Source organism: Myotis brandtii, unplaced genomic scaffold (assembly GCF_000412655.1).
Source record: "Myotis brandtii unplaced genomic scaffold, ASM41265v1 scaffold236, whole genome shotgun sequence".
Taxonomy (NCBI): domain Eukaryota; kingdom Metazoa; phylum Chordata; class Mammalia; order Chiroptera; family Vespertilionidae; genus Myotis; species Myotis brandtii.
The window spans coordinates 1001167-1026647 of record NW_005358901.1 but is presented as its reverse complement, the minus strand read 5'-3'; the positions used below and the strand labels follow the sequence as shown (position 1 = coordinate 1026647).

Here is a 25481-nt window from a genome sequence, read left to right as displayed (position 1 = left end):
GTGGCCTCGCCGGGCTGCGCCTGGACTCCCGTGATCTCCTGCCTGGAGGGTGTGGTGGTCCGGGCGGCCTCCTCGGACGTCCCCCCGGTCTCCGCTGCCCCAGCCACGGGCCCTGCCTCGCTCAGCGTGACTTCATCTGCCTTGTGGATGAGATCGTCCACCTCGGAGGAGCTCAGTGGCTGGATCCCGTTCACCGCGGTGCCGTCCACGGCATGGACCACTGGCGGGGTGGAGAGAGAGAGTGAGACCCGAGACCGGAGGAAAGGCCTGGCAGGCCTGCGAGCCACACTCCAGGCTAAAGAGAAAATCATACCCCGGCCGGTGTGGCTCAGTGGTTGGGCATTGACCTCTGAACCAGGAGGTCACGGTTCGATTCCTGTCAGGGCACATGCCCAGGTTGCAGGCTCGATCTCCAGTAGGGGGCGTGCAGGAGGCAGCTGATCAATGATTCTCTCTCATCACTGATGTTTCTATCTCTCCCTCTCCCGTCCTCTCTGAAATCATAAAAATATATATTTTTAAAAAGAGAGAAAACCATAAACCAAATTAGATGGACATCTAAGCTCCCTGTTGGGATCTGTGGGCACAGCCAAACTGGAGTACACAGGAAAATTCCTGGGCACAAAAGCACTTGTTACAAACAAAGACTGGAATGGGATGTTATTGTCTTGCATTTTACTTGTATTACTGGGGGTTTTTCCTATTGAAAAGATGGTAGAAACAGAAGTTCAGAGAAGGGAAGTAATTACAGGAGGCTAACATAGCTGTTTAGGTGGACCCTGACCCTGGTCCAGGTCTGTTTCCTGGCCCTCAGGAGTTGCAGGGATCCTTTCTTCCTTCCTCTGGTTTATGTGTTTGATTCTGAATTAATTTTAGTTCATTCACCCAGTCTTTCTTGTTTTCCTGTAAATGCCCAAAGGCTATACCTTCTCCTCTGAGTTCAGCTTTGGCTGCAGCCCATGTATTAAATTACTTTTTCCTCTTTCAAGTTTAAATATCTTATAATTTCCATTTTGACTGATTGTCTCTCTAAGCCAAGATTTATTACAAAAGATGTTTTTAAATATTGGGGAGTAAGGGACTGTAATCTGGGGATACAGAGCATAAGATATTATAGACACCTTTGCAGTTCAGAACATGGCCACTTTCTGAAAATGCTTTACCTGTGTTTGACAAGAACATTCATTCTCCATGGGGCAGAGTTTTATTCCTGCAATCAATCTTTTCCCCCCAACGCCCTGCAATCAATCTGTTAAATGCATTTTCCAAATCTCTTCAACCGTCCTCTCTGTGTCTCTCTGATCTGTCGCTTTCTGAACTGTGTTGCAGTCTCTAAGGATGGGGTTTCAGCACCAAGAGGAATCTCAGCCACAGTTTGACGCCAGCCCCAGATCACAGCCCTAGAAGCACAGCTGCCTGGCTGCCTGGGGAGGAGGGAGGGACTTACAGAGCTTGAGGACTCACTCCTCCCTGGCCAAGGGTCAGGGCTCCAATTTCTGGCTTCTGGCCAGAAGGAAAGTGCTCTCAACTTTCAGTTTCCAGAGAGGGTGGGGGGGTCCACGTTTCAAGGCCTCAAAGTGACTTTGAGCTGGAGGCCCAGAGGATGGGTATGCCCAGGTAATACAGAATCAGCTGAGTATTTCCCAATGGCCATTGCCCCAAGATAGGAATCTGAGCCCTCAGCTGCCATGGAAGTGGATCACCTTTCCATTGCTAAGCAACCAGAGTCCAGTCTAGAGGGTCCTGACTCCCCAGGGCTGGGGCTGGGCTGGACCGAGGGGCCATGGTGAGGACCTTCTGCCAGCACAGAAATCTCTGCCACTCAGCCTCATGCGGTCATTTCTGCCAAGACCACACAGCTGATAACTGGACCAGAATCCTACCTGGGTCTATGCTCTAAAGCAGCGGTCGCCAACCTTTTGGACCTCACGGGCCACCGGGTGGCGACCGCTGCTAAAGCACAGCAGAGCTGGGCTACAGCAGGACCCCCATAGTAGCATTCTGGGCACCCCAGAGACTCAAATAACAACTAAGAACACAGGCTTTGGAAATCAAAACCACAGTGGAATTCCTCCATTCCATCACTTCACATCCAACAGGACGGCTATACTAACAAAGAAAAAAAACCACATTAACATGTCAAGGGTTCGGAGAAATTGGACCCCTCATGCACTGCTGGTGGGAAAATAACATGGTACAGCCACTGTGGAAAACACCCCAGCAATTCCTCAGGCGGTTAAAGAGTCCCCATATGACCCAGCAATCCCACTCCTAGGTATGTGCCCAAGAGAAATGAAACATTCACTCACACAAACTTATAAAACCATAAGGTGGAAACAACCTAAATGTCCATCAACGGATGGCGGGATAAACAATGTGGTCCATGCAAACAACGGAATACAATTCAGTCCTAAGATGTGAACATGGATGGACCTTAAAAACATGACGCTCCGTAAGAGAAGCCACGTCTTCTCTGTATCGGTCCAATTTAAAAAAATTTTTTTTTTAGTATATGTGCTGCCGAAGCGAGCACTGCTTGATTTTTTAATGTACCTTTTTAACATGTCTTCTTAAAACATATTTTGTTTACTAAAGTGGATTTATTTTCTTTTACTAGTATCACAAAAATGTTGCCAGAACTCTCCCTCCCCAGGGTCCTTTATGTATATCCTACCGCTCATGCCAAAAGTGAACAAAGATGTTTATGGCCTGACCAGGGTGGCTTACTGGTTGAGCATCAATCTATGAACCAGGAGGCTGCGGTTCAATTCCCAGTCAGGGCACATGCCTGGGTTGCAGGGATCAATCCCCAGAAGGGGGTGTGCAAGAGGCAGCTGATCAATGATTCTCTCTCATCATTGATATTTCTCTCTCTCTCCCTCACCCCTTTCTCTATTCCTCTCTCTGAAGTCAATAAAATATACTTTTTTTAAAAAAAGAAACTGCTCTGTAAATACTGATGGAGTGTACAGTTTAAATAAACATGTTTCTTATTTAAATAAGAGTAAATTTGATGGTATATGAATTATGACCACACAGCTGATAACTGGACCAGAATCCTACCTGGGTCTATGCTCTAAAGCAGCGGTCGCCAACCTTTTGGACCTCACGGGCCACCGGGTGGCGACCGCTGCTAAAGCACAGCAGAGCTGGGCTACAGCAGGACCCCCATAGTAGCATTCTGGGCACCCCAGAGACTCAAATAACAACTAAGAACACAGGCTTTGGAAATCAAAACCACAGTGGAATTCCTCCATTCCATCACTTCACATCCAACAGGACGGCTATACTAACAAAGAAAAAAAACCACATTAACATGTCAAGGGTTCGGAGAAATTGGACCCCTCATGCACTTGTTTACCTCCCCTGACCCCCTCCTGCCTGACCAGCTCGTGGCCCCCTCTATCTTTGGGAGTTTTTGTAGCCTCTATCACAACAGTAATTATTTCAACAAATTATTTGTGAGCTCAGGGTTGAAGGGCTTGGCTCACTGACCAGGGAGTCCCACTGGGGTTTGCTTCCCGGCCCAGTCTGGCACCTGGTGCTTAGCCAGCCTTCAAGGCAAGTGCCTGGGCCACGGGTTCAAACTCTAAGCAACAGAAGGGGCTGAGGCCCTGTCCCTGAAAGGCATCCCTCCCTGTCAAGTCAGATGGGGGTCAGGCTCTGGCTCAGGCAGTGAGAGGGGGTTTGGGGCAGGGAGTGGGGGTCTCGTACCTTTGGTCTCGTCCTCGTAGACCTTGACGCCCTGAAGGAGCGGCTCCCGAGGGAGCAAGGTGGTGCTGGACAGCACCCGGGTCTCCCCTGTCACCTTGTCCTTCTCCACCGTGATCTCAACCGAGTACATGGCTGGCACGAGAGGCACGGGTTACGCCATGGCCACCCGCCCAAGTGCCCCCCGCTGGGCTGCAGCCAAGCCAGGGAGGGGAGCTGGCAGCACAGAGCCAAGCAGCGGGGACACCTTAAGCGCAGACCTCCCCAGCTCAACATCCTTCTGTGGCTCCCCAGTGCCCTGGCCGCAGGTCTGTATTCCTCTGCTCCACACGAGGCCCATCCTTGCCACCCACCCTATGTGGGAAGCCTTAAACTAGCCCACTTGCTCCGAGAGAGAGTGTGTAGAAGGAGGGCTGCCTTGCCCATGGTCACAGCTACCATCGGAACGTGGGTTAACAGGCCAGACCCCCCCGCATTATCTGTCCACACCTCTCTTTAGTAGACTATGGCGTCTGTCCTCACCTACCTCTATGAAGAATGGATAATTTCCTCTCAAAACAAATGACTGTCATTACCCCTTAGGGCCACTATTCCCTGCCCAGCTTCTCACCCACGTTCTGTAGAAATCATTACCACAACACTACACGGGGAGACTGAGTCCTGGCACTGACCCCCAAGGACCCCACCCCAAATTCCAGCATCACACTGCCTCCCTCCACCCAACCACGGGAACCCCCACATCACCACGTCCAAGAGCCCCTTCCAATCTGCCCCTCCAGGGTCTCGCTGCCCCAGTAAGAGCAGCTCCCACCTCTTCCTCTCTCACGCTCTACTCCAGCGGTTCTCAACCTGTGGGTCGCGACCGCTTTGGGGGTCAAACGACCCTTTCACAGGGGTCGCCTAAGACCATCGGAAAACACATATATAATTACATATTGTTTTTGTGATTAATCACTATGCTTTAATTATGTTCAATTTGTAACAATGAAATTGGGGGTCACCACAACATGAGGAACTGTATTAAAGGGTCGCGGCATTAGGAAGGTTGAGAACCACTGCTCTACTCTGTCCATCAGAACACCCTGAACCCAGCACACTTCTCACCCCCTCCGCAACCCACGGTCTGTTCTCCCTAAAGCCACCAGAGGGCACCTGTGAGAACTCGAGTCAGGATTGGCCCTGGCCTCAGCTTGTTTTCCCTCAGCCACCAGAGGACGCCAGTGAGCACCAAGTGGGCACATCCCTGCTAGGCCCAGGCCCTCCCTGGTTCCCACGCCTAGGGGACCTTGCAAGACCTGCACTGTCACCTCCATGCCCTCAGTTCGTCCCTCTCCCTCACTTATTCCACTGCCACAACACAGCATACCCGTCTCAGGGCCTTCGCATGCGCAGTGCCCTCCACCTGGACCTCATTTACCCCCGATCTCTGCATGCCTTGCTCCCTCACTTCTTAGGTCTGTATTCCTCTGCTCCACTCGAGGCCCATCCTTGCCACCCACCCTATGTGGGAAGCCTTAAACTAGCCCACTTGCTCCGAGAGAGAGTGTGTAGAAGGAGGGCTGCCTTGCCCATGGTCACAGCTACCATCGGAACGTGGGTTAACAGGCCAGACCCCCACATTATCTGTCCACACCTCTCTTTAGTCGACTACGGCGTCTGTCATCTACCTCTATGAAGAATGGATAATTTCCTCTCAAAACAAGGACTGTCATTACCCCTTAGGGCCACTATTCCCTGCCCAGCTTCTCACCCACGTTCTGTCGAAATCATTACCACAACACTACACGGGGAGACTGAGTCCTGACACTGACACCCAAGGACCCCACCCCAAATTCCAGTATCACACTGCCTCCCTCCACCCAACCATGGGAACCCCCACATCACCACGTCCAAGTTCCCTCTCAATCTGCCCCTCCAGGGTCTCGCTGCCCCGTAAGAGCAGCTCCCACCTCTCCCTCTCTCACCCAGAACACCCTGAACCCAGCACACTTCTCATCCCGTCTGCACCCCACGGTCTGTTCTCCCTAAAGCCACCAGAGGGCACCTGTGAGAACTCGCGTCAGGATTGGCCCTGGCCTCCCACCGCTTGTTTTCTCCCTCAGCCACCAGAGGACGCCAGTGAGCACTAAGTGGGCACATCCCTGCTTGTCCCAGGGCCCTCCCTGGTTCCCACGCCTAGGGGACCCTGCAAGACCTGCACTGTCACCTCCATGCCCTCGGTTCGTCCCTCTCCCTCACTGATTCCACTGCCACAACACAGCATACCCGTCTCAGGGCCTTCGCATGCGCAGTGCCCTCCACCTGGACCTCATTTACCCCGATGTCTGCATGCCTTGCTCCCTCACTTCTTTTGGGTCCTTGCTCGAATGTCACCTCCTAACTTTGGCCTCTCCTGAACCCTCTTATTAAAATTGTCTCCCCTTCAACTCCTCAGGGTCTGCCTTGTTTTCTCCGTAAGTTAATTTTATGGGCTGTGGGCCCATCAGAATACCAGCTCCCCCAGGCTGTGTCACTCAGCAGGGGCTCAATAAGCACTTGTTGAAAGAATGACTCAATGTTATTTAATCTCATGTCCCTACACAGCCTAACACCCCCATCTGCAGACACAGAGTTGGACGGGACGTACACTGCACGAGGTTGCCAACTGAGGGGACAAGTGCTGGCCTCGGGGGTGGTCTAACTGGCACAGGAGCCCTGAAGATGCCCCCCTTCTTCTCTGGAAATAGTACCCCTGCCTCCTGCCCGCTGGGGCAGAACTCCACCTGGACCCTGCAGGAGACCCTGGGCCTCTCTGCTGCCTTTGCCTCCCGAGTGCTGTCACATCCCAGCCACCCTGCCCCTAAGAGGGTCTTCACCCCCTCCTCGCCCCAATAACAGCAGGAGTAGCAGGAAGGTTCTGTGACTTTTATGGCTCCCTGCCAGGCCTTAGGTGTGAGGTCACTGCAATTCCACCCCTCCCGCAGCTGGAGACTCAGGTGCCAGGTGTTGGTGGGCAGAGCAGGGATTTGAACCTGACCTCGTAGAATGCTTAGCACTAACCCTGTCTCTTCCTGCTTCCTAGAAGGAATGCCTGAGGCCCAGCTTGGTCACCGCCAGGGACAGGGCACTCACGCCCCCTCCTGAGGCAGCCTGAGTGTAGAGGAAGAGGGTTTACAGTGTGTGCGTGTGTTTGAACATGTGCGCCACCCCCTCGGGACTCTGGGAGCGAGTGGCGAGGTTATGGGGATGGAAGCTGTGAGAAAGTGATGGGTTAGAGCAGCCATGCAAGGGGGCCCATCTTCTTGGGGAAGCTGGACCGGCGTGTGACCAAGGAGCCAAAGCAGAGGCATCGGCCAAGCCCTACCCCAGGCTTGGAGCTACAGCCTTGGTCCAGCCACCACCCCCATTACCACAGGCTCCCCAGGGCCGACACTCGGCCCTGGACAGCAGCTGGACATGGGGGCCGAGGCGGGGGGCTGACCTACCTGCCCTCATCATGGGGGAGCCTTCCACCGTCCTCACGGGGGTGTTGGAGGCTGGCTTCGCTGCTTCGGGAGCAAAGAGTGAAGAGAGAGATGAGGGTCAGAGGAGAGATGAGACAGAATCCCCAGACACCAGGACAACCACCCAGCCATCTAGACGTGCCCCATCACATGGACACCTCCCAGGCACACTTGCCCAGACACGTGGCCCCTCCCCTAGCATGCACACGCCCCCAACTCCCAGACACCCATGGGACCCCTCCCCTCACAGAACACACATCGGCCCACAGTCCATTTCCTGCCTCTCGGCCCAAGTGATTTTCACAAAATCCCTGAGAAGCCTGCGTAGATTTTTTTTAATTATAAATTTTTAATTCCCCAGTAAGACAAGGAGACTCTCCTTATGAATAATTAACACAAAAGAAATCAGGCCAAGACACTTCTGGCCACCACCTTCATTTCTAGCTGGTGACTCTCCTTCCATACTCCCCATAGGAAAGTAGACAAGTTTAAGGTATATTTTAAAAATATAACTTATATTAAATAATTTTAATATAATGAATATACTTAATTAACGATTATATTTATACCTAAGCATATACATTTAAATGTCCTATATACATGTGAAATATTTGCAAATGTGTATATTATACCTATAATAATTTGGGGGGGGAATAAAATGGGTCCCAGAGTTCAAATTTCGGGCTTTTTTTTTTTTTTTTTAATCTGTTTCCTGGACTCTTGTTCTTTTAAATGGTGCCTGATCTCCAGGACAGTGGGGACCTTGTTCTCCCCACGAGCCCCTCTGAACTCTCATCCCCACAGACCCCGTTTTATAGATGTGAAAACCAAGGCACACACACCCCCGCCCACACACACCACCTGCCCAGGAGCTCAGAGCAAGTGGACAGAGAGGGTCAGCCAAGGCCAGGCACCCTCAAGTGGACAGGACGGACCCAGAGCCTCAACTCCAAGGCTAAGGCCTCACCCAGTCACACCCCTGCAAGGCCTTGGTTTCCTCGTCTATAATGGGGTGCATGTGGGGAGTACTGCAGCAACCCCACCCCAGGGATGTTGTGAAAACTAAATGCAATGATGATGAGGGCTTGGGGCCAGGCTCCAAGTCGGGCTCCTTGGGAACAGTAACAATAACAGTCTTGTTGCCATTATTGTTACTTATTAGCAACAAGGCACTCTCCCCACGAACACCATCCCCACTCTGGGCACCGAGTGCGCTGAGGCCCAGCCAGTCCCTTCCGGAAGCATACCTTTGGGTGTGCCCACTGGGGTCTGTAAGAAAGAACAGAGGGGTTAGTGGTGCCCATGTCCCCTCCCATTAACCAGGGCCCCACCCATGGGGGTAGGAGCCTGGGAAGGTCTGACTCAGCCGTGACCCCACCGCAGGCCATCTCCTCCTGGACCCATCCCCCACCCCTAGCGTGACAGCCGGGTGTCCCTGCCCGGCTCAGCAGTATCAGTGGCTCCCTAGTGCCCCAGAATCCTTTTGGACAATGTCCTGGGCTCTGTGTAAGCAGACCCCTGCCCACCAGCCTTTCCTCCATCCATCTCCGCTGGCTTCCCTGGCCTCCTCATTGTTCCTTGAACACATTCCTGTACTAGGGAGGGCCTTTGTGTGTCCCCTCTACCTAGGAAGGCTGTTCCCTGGATTTCTCTTGTCTGGCTCCCCCTGACCACCCAATCCAAAGGCAGCCCCCCAAACACACTGCAATCTCTCAAATTAGTTACTACTGTATATTATCTGTTCAGCCAGTGTTTCTGTCTCTGCCCCCCTCTCCCCAGAATATGGACATCATGAGGGCAGAGACCATGCCAACAATCTACACTCAATCAGTCTCACTGAAATCCCTCTCTCATCTTGAGTCTGCACCTGGAGAACTCCTACTCAACCTTCAAAACCCACATCCTTCCCAGAAGCTTGCCCAGCCCTCCCATGAATCAGATGCTTCCTCGGGCTTCTGGGGTGGGGGTGGCAAGGATTGGTAGGGGGAAAGAAAGCGGGTCCCATAGGCCCCTGGAGTCCTAAGCATAAATGTGGTTGGGAGACTCCTGGATTTGCGTGAATGTACTGTGGTGACCACAAGCTTGGGGCCCACTGTTCCAGGGTCTGGGATCAATAGAACCTGCTATAGACATCAGGCCCTAAAATCAATAGCTAAGTCCAACAAAGACCACTCTTCACTGTATGGCCTTGAACCCCTCTCTCAATCTCTCTGGGCCTCAGTTTTTGCCTTCCGTCAAATGGACCAAGCACGCACAGTGCTCAGCAAAAGTAATGACAAAGATGAGAAGGGGGTGGCAGTCGTGGAAAGCTCCTAAAGTGTCAGGTCTTGTATGAAGTGCTGCTCGTCCATGGATTCATTTAACCCTTGTGACATCCCCAGCACGTGGGTGCTCTTATGGGTGGGGAAACTGAGGCCCAGAGAGGCAAAGCCAGGTGCCCCAGGTCCCATGGCTGGGGAGTGGCAGGCCGAGATTTGTTTGTTGTTGTTGTTGTTTTTAATCCTCCCCCGAGGATCTTTTTCCGTTGATTTTTAGAGAGTGGAAGAGAGAGGGAAAGACAGAGAGACATATCCATGTGAGAGAAACACGTCGATTGGTTGCCTCCTGCACATGGCCCGACGAGGGCCAGGCCAGGGAGGAGCAACCGAGGTACTTGCCCTTGACCAGTATCGAACCCAGGACCCTTCGGTCCACAGGCCGACACAATATCCACTGAGCCAAACTGGCCGGGGCATGAGGTGTGAATGCAAGCGCTGAATCTGGCCCCAGCAGGGGTGGGGTTTCACTCTGGGGCCGGCCGGGGTGGGGCCCTGGGGACCTCCTTACCTGCTGAGAATTCAGTACCACTTCTGCCTTCTGGGTCTGTTTGGCCGGGCTGGGGGCTGCCACGTTCTCCTTGGCGACGGCTGGCCGTGCGTCTGCGTTCTCCAGCACCTCGATCTCCTGCTCCAGCCTGGGGAGAGGGCACAGTGACAGCCCTAACCAGGCCCTTCCGCACGCCCAGCACCATTCTGGGCACTTTCCGTAGGGGACCCTTTGACTTCCACGTTCTCCTTGGCGACGGCTGGCCGTGCGTCTGCGTTCTCCAGCACCTCGATCTCCTGCTCCAGCCTGGAGAGAGGGCGCAGTGACAGCCTCACCAGGCCCTTCCGCACGCCCAGCACCATTCCGGGCACTTTCCGTAGGGGACCCCTTGACTCTGATGTTTCCTCACACTTTGTGAGGTATTCCTGTCACTTCCCCTCGTGACTGGGGAAACTGAGGCAGAGTGAAGACTGCACGTAGCCAGCAAGTAGCAGAGCTGGAACCTGAACCCAGGCTGCTTGGTCCCTTCACCACCCATGCCATTGCTGACTTCATTTGCTTCCAACTGACTCTCCTTTTTTCCCACTCAAATACATTTATTTTTACAGGAAGCTTTATCTCTACAGGAAAACTGGAAAAAAACATGTCACTTTCCAAGTATCAGAAGATAACTAAACATAAACCTGTGAAAACAAAGCTGGTATATTAAATCCTGCCCAGCTGCCCCTACCCAGAGGGACAGACAAGGATGAGTCTGCAGCCCTCTAACAAAATGAGCCCATGTCAACAGGATGGACACATCTTGGGTCAGCCTGGAGGGCTTCCTGGAGGAGGTTTCCAGTCAGGGGACATCAAATGGGCAAAATTCGGCTGGTAGAGCCACGGTGGAGCTACTCTGAGAAGGAGAAAGCCCAGGCCCCTTCACAGCACTCAGCATGTGCGAAACTCACAGTAGGGTTCAAGCGAGCCCCTCCTTACCCCAGGGCCACACCCAACAAGGTGTGATGTAAAGAAGTTCACCTTGTCCAGCCAGTAATTCGTGGCCAGTAATTTCCACTGACTTTCCACCCCACCCAGCAAGTGCTGCTCTGTCTGGTCAGTCCTGACTGTCTCTACGTAGACCCGTCTCAGCCCTCAGCTTAATGTCTGTTAGACTTAAGATGCACAGCCTGGCTGGCATAGCTCAGTGGTTGAGCACTGACCTATGAAACAGAAGGTCAGGGTTCAATTCCTGGTCAGGGCACATGCCCAGGTTGTGGGCTCAATCCCCAGTGGGGGCGTGCAGGAGGCAGCCAATCCATGATTTTCTCTCATTGATATTTCTATCTCTCTCTCCCTATCCCTTCATCTCTGAAATCAATAAAAATATATTTTAAAAAGGGAATTAAGATGCACAGCCCTAGCTGGTTTGGCTCAGTGGATAGAGCGTCGGCCTGCAGACTGGGGGGTCCCGGGTTCAATTCCGGCCAAGGGCACATGCCCAGGTTGTGGGCTCAATCCCCAGTGGGCGTGCAGGAGGCAGCCAATCAATGATTCTCTCTCATCATTGATGTTTCTCTCTCCCCCTCTCCTTTCCTCTCTAAAATCAATAAAATATATTTTTAAAAAAATAAAAAAGATGCACAGAAGGACTTCTGCCTTCTCTGTTCACAGGCAGGAAACTGAGGCCAGGGAAGGAAATTCCAGCCCACTTTCTCCCAAACCAAACACATCAGGACAGGATTCTAAGTCCCCGCCATAGGGCCAGCTTCTGCGGGGCGATGGCCCAGTGTGCGATGGGGCCTGGGCAGGTCTCATGCCTCTCAGGCCTTTCCTTGGCCAAGTGGACATTTGGAATGTTGGCTGTCATTTCCCTCCACCCTGACCCTGCTACCCTGGAGCTGCGCCTGGGCCTCTCGCCTGCCCGGAAATTCTGGGCCTTTTGTCCCAGCCCAGGGGGATGGTCACTTTCCCCAGCCTGCCCCTCCCAGCCTTCCTGCAGGCCCAGCTGCCAGTGCCTCTGTGGCCTCCATTAGAACGTAGCTGGGAAGAGCTTGTTGGCTGGGCTGGCGCCAGGAAGCCCCTGGGGAGGCCACTGCTGGCAACTCCCATCCTCAGGGACGCAGGGATCCGCCCTGACTCCGCGTACCTCCTGCACCTGCTTTGCTGGAGTGTCAACAGAAGGGAGGGGTCGGGCAGGGCAGCCGATGCCCCCGACAGCCCACATTGCCTCCCTCGGCCACCTTAAGCCCGGTTACACATCCCCATTAAAACACTGAGCTGTGGCATCAAAGCCTGTGCACCCCCATTTCCAGCATGTGGAGGTCTCTCTGTTCTCTGCTCCCATCTCTCTCTCTCTCTCTCTCTCACACACACACACACACACACACACACACACACACACACACACACGGAGCAAGGCGGCCAAACCCCATCCTACCCCTCAGGGCCCACTGCTCCGGGTTCCCCCACCCAGACTTCGTGCAGGTCTGTGTGGCTCCCCACCCACCTGGAGATGGATTCCTCCAGGTGCCGGGCCTTCTGCTCATCCTCCTGCATCTGCCTCCTCATGTCTTTGTCCCCCTCTGAGGCTGAGGACGGAGTCCCCTCCAGCAGCCATCGTTCCCGCAACGCCTTGGACTGGGGGCAGCAGGAGGCGGGGTCAGAACCGGGGTCGGAGTCTGGATCAGGGTCACCTCAGGTTTCCTGCTCTCCCAGCCCCATATCCGACTGAGACTTGGGGCCTCTGGGCACTGCCGCCCCCTCCCGCCCCTCTGCCAAGGCCGGGCTCCGGAGGGGGAGCCCGACGCCTGGTACCTTCAGATGCTGCAGCTGCCGCCTGTCGTCCTCCAGCTGCCGCCGCTTGTTCTCAATCTCTGCCTGCTTCTTCCGTTTCTCCTGATGGACAGACGGACGGGATGGGGTCAGGACCAGGCAGGGGCACCACGAAGACCTCACCCACCCACCCAAGGCTCTGGCCACAGAGAGCCTGCTTTTTTCTGTAAATGGCACCCACTTGGCCCACTGGCCTCTGACCTGCCCACCGACCAGCCCATTCCCCCAGCCTGGGCATAAATAAGGGCAGGATTCTACCATGCCTCAGTTTCCCCACCTTTAAGGGGCTCTAAGAGGGCTAGTGGTCTAAGGTTCCACATTCCAAGGATTAAGGAGGTTTTTATCTGTGGGGAAGCACCAGCAGGCACCACTGAGTCACAGGGTCCCTGTGCTGGGTGGAGGAGCCCATGAGACCCAGGTACCCCCACTGGCCACACCACCCAAGGGGTAGGAAGAACTCACTGCAATGGCCTGCAGCCGCTCCTGCTGGAATGTGGTCTCCCCTGCCAGGACCCTGCGGGGGGGGGGGCGGGGGGAGTAGACAGACAAGGTCAAGCCAGAGGTCCACCCCACCCCGACTTTCAGCAGATCTGGTTCAAACCCCCGGGCTGTCCTCCAGCTGGGTGATGGTGGCCAAGGGTGATGGTGGCCAGAGGCTTGGCCGGCCTTCCCGAGTCTCCCTTCTGTAAAGCGGGACCTGCCCCCCTCGGAGGCAGCACCGTTCTCCCGATCCAGCCTTATTACCTCATTAATTCTCCCCACAGATCCTCCTGCCTTCCCTTCAGGGCAGTACCAAGAGAGGGGAGAGGGGTGGCGAGGCTCTGTCTAAAGCCCCAGGAAGGGTTTGGGGAGGCTGGGCTGTACAGGACAGATCGGGGTCCACCAGGAATCAAAGGCTGAAGGGTGTGTCAAGACAAGCTGTCTCACCTCCTTGCCCAGACGGGGAGACAGATCAGGACAGCCCCTGCTCACCCTCCCGCCTGGGGAGCATTCTCCAGCCCTAGGTGGGGTGGGGGTGGGGGGGTCCTGACCTCTGCCCCAAATCCCAAATGATCCCAGGCCTCTCTGGGAGGCGTGGACAGGAGGCCCAGTCTTGCTGGGCCAGGGCCAGGGCCAGGGCCAGCTGGGCACAGTGGTGGCGGTGGGATCTGTCCCCTTTCCCTGCCCAAAGCCCCTTATCTTCTCAGGGACTGAAATTACAGACCGTTCTTTGGTTCTACCGCCACCCCAACACCCCTTGGCCTTGTATCAGAGCCCAGAACCACCCTGTGGTCTCCAAAGACCATCTGCCCCTCTGGGCCTCAGTTTACCCACATGGATAGTTGGAGCAGACATCCAGCTCTACACCTTCCCTGTTAAGCCGCCCCCTCCCCTTGTGGCTTAGCAGGAAAACAGGCTCAAATCACACAGTGTACTGGGCTCACCCCGGGCCAACGCCCCGCCCCGGCCCCGCCCAGGTGCCCTTGGGGTGATCTACCCTGGACCACAGCGCCCCAGCCGCCTGTCCTACTCAGCTTCAGTTTCCTGGCCTCACTGAGACCTCTGAAGTCATCTGGCTCCCACGCCCCAGCCAGGTGACCCCACTCAACTCTTCCCTTCCTGGCGGGTGGCACCTGCCCCCCCTCTGCGCCTCCGAGGGCCCCAGCAGCACCAGCTGCACCCTCTGCGACTTCCCTCTCTCCTTTCTCAGGAAAGCTGCTTCGGCTGAATGGAGTTCAGGAAAAGCTGGACCCCCCTACTCAGCTCACAGGCCCTTCCTGCAGGGCCAGATGAGCTAGGTTTCTGGGTCTGCCCATCGCCCTGTGCGAGGAGGCCGGGTGCCACCCCTGTGTTCCCATCCCCTCACTTCTCACAAACCCCAATCTCCCACCACAGCCCAGAATCTACCACTACCTGCCAGCTCCCTGGCCCCTGACAGCCTCTCTCCACCCCCCAACCAGAGGCAGCATCTCAAAAGGAGAATTGGACCCTGTCACACTCCTGCTCTAAGTCTCCCTGCTCCCATCACCCCTGGAGAGAAATGAGGAAACCAGCATCACCCAACCCCCACCCACTGGCCTGCCCTCACCCCTCCTCTCCTTCCTCGCTCTGTTCCAGCCAGCAGGACCTCTTGGCTGTGCCCCGTCTACACCAAGGTCATTCCTACCTCAGGGCCTCTGCACCTGCTGTTCCCTCTGCCTGGTATGCTCTTCCCATGGCTGGGAACTAAGCCCAGAGAGGGCAAGTTCTTTGCCCAAAGTCACACAGCTAGGAAGGGGAACAGCTAGGATTCAAACCACAGCTGCCCAGCTCTGGACCACACACAGGCCAGCCATCCCTTTCCCAGCTCCAATCAAGCCCCCAGGGATCCCTCCAGGAAGGAGGCGGAGCTGGGGAGGGGTCATATAGCAGCTGAGACCCCAGTGCACGCAGGGCCTGCTGGGCAGAGGGACCAGCCACCTAATGCCATGTTTCTACCATGGTGGGCAGGTGGTCATTCAGACCGGACACGGGGACACAGGGACGGCTGTGAGGCCAGCTCCACGGGCTGCAGACAAGGCGGGCAGTGTCATGCCTTAGGCAGCCTGTCCCTGCTGGCCGAGCCAGGGCAGGGGGTCAGGTGGGCCGCAAAAGAATTCTCATCCCTCCCCATTCCCGTCCCTGTCACAGCCCAAGGGGCGCAGGCTGTGCACCCTTCTCATGGCCCCTCCCCAGGCCTGGGGGCGCCTCTGCCTCCTGGTGATGGATGGCAGGCCCGCGGAAGGCGGTTGCCCTGGCAACCGCGCCATCCCCAAGGCAACTCGGAGGCCTGCACGAGGGTGTGGGCCCGCCACCATCTCCCGCCCCCAGCCCAGTGCTGGGAGCAGGGGCTTCAGGGGCCTGAAAAGGATGGGAGGCGGAGGTAACTGGTCTACCCCGCCCCCACTGCTTGGGGGTGGAGTCCCCTCTGGGGTCCAGGGGCACCCGCCCAGGGAGGGGCTCCTACCCTGGAAGGCTCTGGACCCGCCCCTGGCGCGAGGTAGCCAAGTTTAAGCCAAGATAACGTTCAGCATCATAAATGAGAAAAATAAAACACAGTAGGGCCGTTGAACCCTCGTGAAACAGCTATAAACAAGAACCCCTTCCCGGGCGCTCCCCACCTTCCAGGCCGGTCCCAGCCTCGTTGAACAGGAGGGGAAACTGAGGCTGGGGAGGAGGGAAGTCTGTAAACGACACATGCTAAGTGTCCATCCTCCTGATGGCCTTAGACCCATGTCATCACTGGATGAAAGGAGGCTGCCCAGTGGGGGCGGTGAGACCTGCGCTCGGACAGGCGCAAGGAGCGCAAGGAGGAGGGGGTGTCCCCGAGGTCTGGCAGGGCAGGGATGGGCCAGTGGGATGGTTGAAATGCGCTCTAGGGCTCGTTGAGGAAAGCAGAGGCCAGACCACAAAAGATCTGACAGGCTGGGTGGAGAAGCTCCGTTTTTGGCTAAAACACAAGGGGAGGATTTAGAACTGCGTGGCAGCTGCCCCCCTGGCTTCACACCGGGGGATGGGGGGGCGCGGGAGGAGTCGCTGGCGGCTCTGCGCCTCCACTGATGCGCTTCGCCATGGGCCCAGCTAGCAACTGCTGGTGGAGGGGCACGCCCGCTCCGGGACGCCCACCCTCCGCGCGGCGAAGGCTCCAGCCCTTGCGCGATTATTTTTATGGCGCTTGGAGCAAATTCTGGGCTCCAGAGGCACTGTGGGCGGCTCAGGACGAGGAGAGGGTGTCGGCCGTGAGCGCGCTGAGATAATCCCGGCCCCAGAGGATGAGCTAATGAGGCCCAAACCCAACGCGCCCGGCGGAGGCCCCAGCTTTGCCGGGCGTTTATTTTTTAAAGACCAGAGAGGTTATGCAACGGGCCCAAGGTCACCCAGCGGGCAGAACAGGCGGGGCCCGAGGCGGGGGTGGGGATCGCACTGGTTCTTCCAAGAGCCTACGCCTGGGCAGCTCCAGCCAGAATGAGGGGGTCCTGGCCCAGGCAGGCTCGGAGCCCAGCGCTGGAACATTCCTGTGTTAATTGAAAGGAAACAGCTGACAACGACCTTGGCCATGAGGGGAGGGTGGGGCCGAGTCACGCGGGCTGGGAGGTGGGGGTGAGAGAGGGAGTCCCGTGGCCCAGTGGGCCCTTTCCCTCCTTGGAGGAGGGGGATGTAGAGGGGAGAAGTCCCCATTCCACTCGCTGGTTCCCAGCTTCCTGGGGGTCCTTTGTCTGCCCAGCGCCTTCCTGTCTCCCAACCCTCCACAGCTCTGTCACCCTGAGAACACCTCCGCCTCCCAGCCCTCCAGTTTCCCCGTCACCCTCCATCAGCTCCCTCGGCCTCCCTTTCCCTCCTCCACCTCCAAGCTCTGCTCAAGTGCAGTCCCCTCCTCCAGCCAGCCTTCCTGGCTCCGCTCTCCTCCCCTCCCCCGGTGACTCCCAGGACCTCGACTGTCACTAACGAGGTGGACAGCCCATGAGGCATTAGCTGCCTAGGAGGTTCAAGGCAGAGAGACATCACCCCATGGTGGAGACTGAGGTCAGAGCAGGACACAGACCTAGAGGAGCAAACCTGTTGCCTATTAACCTGGGGCAGAGAGCAGGAAGAGCTGGACCCTGCCCTGGCCCTTCAACAGGAGGGCAGTGGAGCATGAATGGAGGCAAGGTAGACAGAGGCCTTCCCCAGGGGCCAAGGCAAATCCAGCTGCAGAGACCCACCCCAAAGACCCGTGGTTCCTGCCCCGCCCTCACTCTACCCCAGCCACACTCAGACGGCCAAAGCACGTTACGACCCAGGGCTTTGCATGGGCTGTGTCCGCTGCCTGGTGCATCCGCAGGCCTCACTAGTTCCCATAGGGCAGTGGTTCTCAACCTTCCTAATGCCTCGACCCTTTAATACAGTTCCTCACGTTGTGGTGACCTCCGATTTCATTGTTACAAATTGTGCTACTGTTATGAATCGTAATGTAAATATCTGATATGCAGGATGTATTTTCATTGTTACAAATTGAACATAATTAAAGCATAGTGATTAATCACAAAAACAATATGTAATTATATATGTGTTTTCCGATGGTCTTAGGCGACCCCTGTGAAAGGGTCGTTCGACCCCCAAAGGGGTCGCGACCCACAGGTTGAGAACCGCTGCCATAGGGCTTTCCTCAGTCACCACCTCCTTATTTAGGCTTCCTCTGATCTCCCTACTTAAGTTTCAGCCCCTGGACCCCCCCAATGCCCCCGCCAGCTCTCACCCTCATGCAACACCCCGGACCTTTACTTATTGTGTTTCTTATTTCCTCATGAGGACAGTAACTGTCTCTTTTTGTCCCTGCCATGTACCCAGCACCCAGGATACAGCAGGTTCTCAATAAATATTCACTGTGCCAGCAAGTCAATTAGGGTATTTCCATTTTTAGAGGAGGCTCCACCTAAAGGTTCTCCTCCCTCTTCACATTCCTGCTACCCCCTGGACTGACCACCTGTCTTATGACCACCTCCATTTTTTCCTTTAAAGAAACACTGTTGCCCTAGCCGGTTTTGCTCAGTGGATAGAGCATCAGCCTGTGAACTGAAAGGTCCCAGGTTCGATTCCGGACAAGAGCACATGCCCGGGTTGGGGGCTCGATCCCCAGTGGGGGACTTGCAGGAGGCAGCCGATCCACCATGATTCTCTCTCCTCATGGATGTTTCTGTCTCTCTCTCCCTCTTCCTTCCTCTCTGAGGTCAATGAAAATATATTTTTAAAAAAAAGAAAAGAAAAGAAAGAAAGAAAGAAACACTGTCACATTGATCTAAAACAGGATCTGGGTTGCCCACACTCAACAAGGGACAGGCCCCGACTACCTAGGAAGTGACTGTACAAATCCTATATAATAAAAGCCTAATATGCAAATCACCCAACTGGTGGAATGACTGGTCGCTATGATGCGCACTGATCACCAGAGGGCAAACGCTTAACCCGGGTGCTGCCCACAGGCCCCAGGCCAGCCAAGGCGGGTGCCAGTCGGGGATCCCCCCCCCATCACCCCACCAGTCACCCCACAGATTGGTCCTAATCGCCAGCCAGACCTGGGGATCCTACCTGTGCACGAATTTCGTGCACCGGGCCTCTAGTTAATATATAAAACAACCCAAACGGCCATCAACGATGAATGGATAAACACCATATGGTCCATCCATTCAATGGAATATGACTCAGCCATGAAAAGAAGTGAAGCACTGATTCTTGCTACAATGTGGATGAACCTTGAACACATGATGCTCAGTGAGAGAAGCCAGACACAAAATGCTGCACAGTATGTGATTCCATTTATGTGAAATGTCCAGGACAGGCACATTCCAGAGACAGAGAGTGGGTTAGTGGTTGCCAGGGGCTGGGGCGGGGGGGAGGCGAGGATGGGGGTGCCTGCAAAAGGGGATGGGGCCTGTTTTAGGGCTGATGGAATGTTCTGGAATTAGAGGTGATGGTTGTACAGCTCTGTGGGTGGATTGTGTGGTGTATGAATGATATCTCAATAAAGCTGGTAAAAATAAATATATACCTTTATAAAGCAGAAATGCTGACCCCCTCACCAAGGGCCAGGCCAGGGTCAGAGCACAGGTCCTGCCCTGCTGGCCCTGCCCTGAGACTCTCCATGATCAAAAGGATTTGAACACAAACTGACTAGCACATCACCTTTTCATTCCCTGCAAGCCCTCTGCCAAGCCCCTTCCCTTCACTCAGCCTTCAAGGCCCCCACATCACTGACCCCCACCCCCTCTGCTCACCCAAGCCGGGCTCCGAGGCGTGGCCCCGTCCCACCACTACCCTTGTCCATGCAATGACCCCCACGCAGCCTGGCCTCGCTTTGGTCCTTACCTAATCTGCCCACCACAAGGCCTGGCTTGGTTTCTACCTCTCAATTTTCAGCCCAATCCATACTGTCCCAGAGACGGGCTTTGACTGTCCCTGAATTCTTGCTTGAAACCCGTGGGCAGGAGACAGGCATCCCAGCTCAATTTCACACTCCTCAGACTCAAGACATCTACTTAGCCATCTGATGCTGCACAGAGACCCTTTGGTGGTGTGGCCAGGGCACCTTCCAGCCTCTCTGTGCGTCCAGGGACTGGGCCATCTCTCTCTGACCAGGACAGCCTGGCCCTGTGCATGGCTCTGGCACCACAAAACTCTGAAATCAGGTCTATGCCCACCCAGACATCTGAGCTGCCCCCACCTGCCCCGTCTAGGCTAGACCCTGACTAGCTCCTCACCAATCTGGCCCCTCACCTACAAGAGTCTCTTCTAGCCCTAGCTGGTTTGGGGTATTTCCATTTTTAGAGGAGGCTCCACCTAAAGGTTCCCCAACCCTCTTCACATTCCTGCTTCCCCCTGGACTGACCACCTGTCTAATGACCACCTCCATTTTTTCCTTTTAAAGAAACACTGTTGCCCTAGCCGGTTTGGCTCAGTGGATAGAGCATCAGCCTGTGAACTGAAAGGTCCCAGGTTCGATTCCGGACAAGAGCACATGCCCAAGTTGCAGGCTAGATCCCCCCCAGTAGAGGGCATGCAGGAGGCAGCTAATCAATGATTCTCTCTCATCACTGATGTTTCTATTTCTCTATCTCTCTTCCTTCCTCTCTGAAATCAATAAAAATATTTTTTAAAAAAACTTTAAAAAAAAGATGAAAAACTTCAAGACAAGATCAATCAGGACAAACAAGATTCTTGACAAGTGCAATGAAATCATCATTGGCTTGATAAGAACCAGACTGCGGAAAAGGAAGAATTTGAACATCAGCAGGAGTTGGAAAAAAATCTGCAACCTCATCATTATCAAGTTGTACCAGGGTGCAGGAGGCATGCCAGGAGAAATGCCTGGGGGCTTTCCTGGTGGAAGAGCACCTCCATCTGGTGGTATCTCCTCTGGGCCCACCATTGAAGAGGTTGATTAAGCCAACTTTGAGCATAGGTTTAGCATTTTTTCACACAAAATAGTGAAGGATGCAAATTTGTAGCAAATTCCATGGCAATTTTAAAAGCTGAGCTGCTGCATAGTAAATAACTGGGCATTCTTGATACTTAATATGGACTATGTGCACAGGGAAAGTAAATAATGCACTTTACAACACTGAATTGTTAAGTGGAAAATGCAACGCCTTAAAACTAATTAAAATTGGCACCATAAAAAAAGAAATAAAATGTATTTTTATTGATTATGTATCTGACCAGAAATTGAATCATGACCTCCTGGTTCATAGGTGGACACTCAACCACTGAGCCACGCTGGCCAGGCTCAAGATTTCTTAATATCTTCTGTAATATTCCACTCAGAAGGCAGAAAGCCACAAAGTCCTTCTCTAAGGATGGGCATAATTGGAAAATAATATTGCATTCCTTCACTGTATAGAATACAAACTATGAAGACAAGGAAACTCAATTATTTCCATTTCTATCCCCAGATCACTTTTGTTGAAGAACTGCTCACTTAACATTCTAGAAGCTATCTTGTTGAGATTTGCCACTGTGATCTATGAGTGATGAACCTTTTTTCCAGTTAGTGTTATGGCTATCACATTGCCTTCATTTATGGGATAGCTAAAAGGACAAACCCTCAGTATCTATTAGAGAAATTGTGCACATAATTATTTTTCTGTCAAGATCCCCCACTAAGTTTTTATTTTTTTCTGAACCCTGAAAAAGATAATGCTCATATATATTATTAGCTACAACTGTGCCAGGCCCCATTTTAAGTGCTTCTCATGTTTTATTTTTTTCCAACAACTTATATGCACTATCATTAAAACTCACTTTTCAGGCGAGAAACCGGCAGGTTAAATGCATCTAAGACCACACTGACAGTTAAAGGGCAGAGACTCAGGATTTGAATATATTCTGGCTCCTGAGAATACATGATTCACAGTAACTGCCCTCTGAAATAATTCCAGTATTACCATACTAGACCCCCGCCCAATTTTCTGAAAGCCAATAGTGACCCACTTACTATTCTCATAATCCCTCCTTTCTCTCTGAAATCAATAAAAAAAATATTTTTTTTAAAAAAAAGAGTCTCTTCTGGTGCCTGGCATCAGCTCTCACTGCTCCCCTGCTCAGACACCACCCATGGCTCCCCATGGTCCCCAGCTGGGCACTCGAGGCTGTAAGGACCTAGCCCCAAGAGCGCAAACCAAAGGGTGCTCCCTTCTCCCAGTGCTCTCCCGCCTCTAGCAGAAACGCACAGGTCACTCTTTCTACCAGGTGCTCCCTTCTGTCTACCGGGTCAACCCTTAAATATCTTCCACAGAAAAGGTCCATGATGGACAAACCTTACTCTCCACCTCGTCCTTTGAGGCCTTCTGATCCAGCATGGGGCTAGGATGGTCAGGAGGGAGTGTTTCTCAAATGCATGGATAAGACACTTCCTTGGTGGAAGAAGGATGGACGGGAGCAGGGTCCCAGACTTGGAAAGAGGTGATGTGATTTTTTTTTCAGAGCATCAACCCATTTCCCAGCATCAAAATCTGAGACCCTTGAGGGTGGATCTCGCTTGGGGTTGGTATTACAAGATCCAAGTCCATACGGCACCCACTCCTCTTCTAACTGTGCCCCACCAGGGAGGGGGCTAGCTAGGTTCATGTCTCCACTCACCAAATGTGAAAAGTGCGGCCCAGGGAGGGTGAGTGACATACCCACTCTCATAAGGAGTCAGGACACTCCCTTTCCATGCCCTACTCTCCAATCAGCAGTCACAGAAGAGGTCTGGGGTGTGCGTGCGTGCGTGCGTGCATGCGTGTGTGTGTGTGCGTGCGCGCGCGCAGAGGCAGATGCCCCCAGGGACCAAGGCTACCAACCAGGTTGGAAAGCTGATGCCAGAATACCTAGGAACCCTGTAGACCAAAGTCCCTGGGACATAGGAAGGTACAAAGATTCCCTTCCCACCCTGGCCGCTATGAGGAAAGCCCAGCAAACTCAAGCCCTCCCCCTTAGCAGCTGTGGCCTCCAGCATGTCAGATCATCTCTCCATGCCTCAGTTTCCCCACCTTACAGGGCTGCTGTAAAGATCAAGAGAATTAATTCACAGGGACAAAGCGCTCAGAACAGGTGTACAGCAAGTGCTCACTAAGTGATTTTAAAGCAAATAAACGATGCCAGCACTTCTCGAACCACATTCCCATGTTCCTGCCTCTACCTCTAGTATTATCTGCTTGTTCCTTCCCTTCACATCACTCACTGTTTGAATCGAACCCCCTGGTTTTAGAAGGAAACATTTCATTGTTACCGAGACTGGGAAAACAAGAAGCCTCGGCCACAGAGTAAAAACACGGAAAAATAGACACAATGAAAACGAGAGCCTGTTATTCAATTATCACTGGATATTGCTGCCTTTTAACCGGCTGTGTCTCTCGTTAAAAAGGGAGATTAGCAAGTGTGAAAGAAACATTAAGGATCCAGTTAGCACCCAACAGAGACTTCTTAAAGATGTCCAGGCCTGAGGGTGGGGAGACATCTGGGAAGGTCCTGCCCCAGCTCCGCTCTCTAGCTCCTATCCCAGGGCTGGAGCCCTGCCTTGAGCCAGGATAGAGCTCGGGCATTTGAGAATGGCTGCTCTCAGCTAAAATATCGTTACTTTACCAGCCAGACCCTGAGGCTCCGAGAGGAGCAGTACCTCACGGGGGCCCACACAGCAAGTCCTCCCAGGGCAGGACGGGCATCCAGCTCTCCCCACCAGGAGTGTGTCTCTGCTCTGCCACCCCCACCCTTGTCCCATCTTTGCAGCATCAGCCATCTATCCCAACAGCGCGGTGATCAGCTGCTGCTTTTCAACAAATCCTTAAAGTCTTAAACTAATGAAAATATGTTTAATCCTTAAATTCTTTAACGAAGGAAAACTTGTTTAATCCTTTAACAACATTTTGTGAAATTCTTAAATTTATTTTTTCAGGTTCTCTTTTTAAAATTTTATTTTTAAAAGAAAGTTCCCAGCACCACCATAAGCCTTACAACCATCTCCTGTGACTCTGATGGCAAAATCCACGGAAACGGAACGAGGTGAGTGACTTGTTCTAGGGGCTGTTGCCTCTGTGCCTGGAGCCTGCTCTGCCCTCGTGGGAAAGGACCATGAGCACGGAATGAGCGAGGGGCAGGTGTTCCAGTCAGGGCAGCACCAGTGCAGCCTCTCCTCACCATCGTCAACCCAAGCTTTCTCTCATGCCTATTCGAGCCAGGTAATGCCAAGTCCCACCCCACATCTGTACCCAGAAAAGCCAGTGATCCACCTAATTGGGGGGGGGGGCATGGCACCATATCTGACCTGTGACCAAGAAGGTACAGGACAGGGCACCCTACTTGTGCTGTGTGACCCCGGGGCAGTACTGCCCCTCCCCAGCCCCTCAGTATCCACACTGAGAAAGAAAGGAGTGGTGGGAAAGGAAACAATGAGATCCGATCAAAACATCCCTCATTGCTCTGCTCTGGGTGGGCATTTTCCTAGATTCTCACCTCTCATTCTCCAAGGCAGCCCCCTCCCCAAGGCCACACCCCGCCCAGGGTCTGCTGTCAGGAGGCCGAGGCTCCCCTTGGTCCCAGGGAGCAGAGCAGGTAAACAAGTGGGGGATCGTAGTGCAGACAAGTCTGGGCCCTGGCTCCCCTGAGCCCCTGGCTGGGCTCCCAGGGCGGGTTGGGGAGCAGCTAGGCCTTTGTCTGGGTTTTCAAAAGCAGAGGACACTGGGTGTCACATTCCGAGGAGGGCAGGAGGCGGGGGCTCCCACCCAGCCGAGGGTGTGGTGGGTCACGGGTGAATCCCTGGAGGAAAGTTGTATGTTCAGAAAACACACCCAGTGGGAAGGGCAGGGGGAGCTGGACTGGCCAGACCTACAAGTCCAGGCCCCCTGCCCCAAGGGGACCTGACCCAGAGCAGGATAACAGCTGTCTCTCCCCCCCCCACACACACACACACAGTGAGCAGGCTGCCGGGACCCCAGACACCTGCTTCCCACTCCCTGCCCTGGCAAACACACAGTACAGCCTCCCAGCGCCCACCTGTGGGAGTGGGGGTGTGGGGCCACCCCGACGCCAGAAAGCAGGACTCCGTCTGAAATGACCATGCACACTCACTCCGCACCTGCTTGTGCAAGAACCCTGGCCCAGGAACTCTTCACCTCACCCTCCACAGACCCAGGCCACCCATTCCATTGCAGGCAGGGGTCAGTGCCCTCTTGGCTGCACCATCTGGGGCCCTATGTAGGGGGCACTTTCCCGGAGGGGATCAACTCCATGCTCCCCTGTTGGAAGGCACCTGGACCTCCAGTCGCACACACCCCAGACCGGAAGCCTGGAGAGAAGGCCCCTCCCTCCAGTGGTAACTCGGGACAACATCTGGCTGCCGACCCTCCCCCCCCCTCAGGCCCCGGCCTTAACAGGGGCTCTAGACAGCACTCGAGGCCGGTGGGGAGGGCAGCCAGACGGAAGGAGGATTGACCCGTGGGCGCGTCCAGGGCGCAGCGAGCAGCGAGCTCAGGCTGGGGAGTGAGGGGGTGAGGGTGGGGAGGGTGAGCTCAAGGCCTGACCTGTGCAATGGGGAGGGGTCGCTCCATCACCCCAGGGGGCCCACTCAGGAGCCCACAGGTGGCCGAGGCTAGCCCAGGGGGTGCGGGCCGGGCGGGGACAGAAACACGCGCCTCCCCCTCCCAGTGTCCTGGGCTGCCCCCC

At 54.4% G+C, this 25481-nt stretch overlaps 2 protein-coding genes across 2 annotated transcripts in view; one reads left to right on the top strand and one right to left on the bottom strand.

The window, feature by feature from the left end:
• Positions 1-24957, bottom strand: part of PALM (paralemmin) — a 26836-nt gene extending 1879 nt beyond the window's left edge. The window contains exons 1-9 of the mRNA XM_005866733.2: positions 24813-24957; positions 13275-13326; positions 12795-12875; positions 12487-12617; positions 10020-10146; positions 8441-8462; positions 7176-7235; positions 3715-3846; positions 6-220 (exon numbers count right to left, since the gene is read on the bottom strand). Coding sequence (XP_005866795.1) covers positions 6-220; positions 3715-3846; positions 7176-7235; positions 8441-8462; positions 10020-10146; positions 12487-12617; positions 12795-12875; positions 13275-13326; positions 24813-24877 — 885 coding nt within the window. The 5' untranslated portion in view covers positions 24878-24957. The remainder of the gene's footprint in view (positions 1-5; positions 221-3714; positions 3847-7175; positions 7236-8440; positions 8463-10019; positions 10147-12486; positions 12618-12794; positions 12876-13274; positions 13327-24812) is intronic.
• Positions 24958-25039: 82 nt separating this feature from the next.
• The window catches only part of PRSS57 (protease, serine, 57), a 12902-nt gene continuing 12460 nt past the window's right edge, over positions 25040-25481 (top strand). The window contains exon 1 of the mRNA XM_014540090.1: positions 25040-25131. Within this exon, the coding sequence (XP_014395576.1) occupies positions 25047-25131 (85 nt within the window). The 5' untranslated portion in view covers positions 25040-25046. The remainder of the gene's footprint in view (positions 25132-25481) is intronic.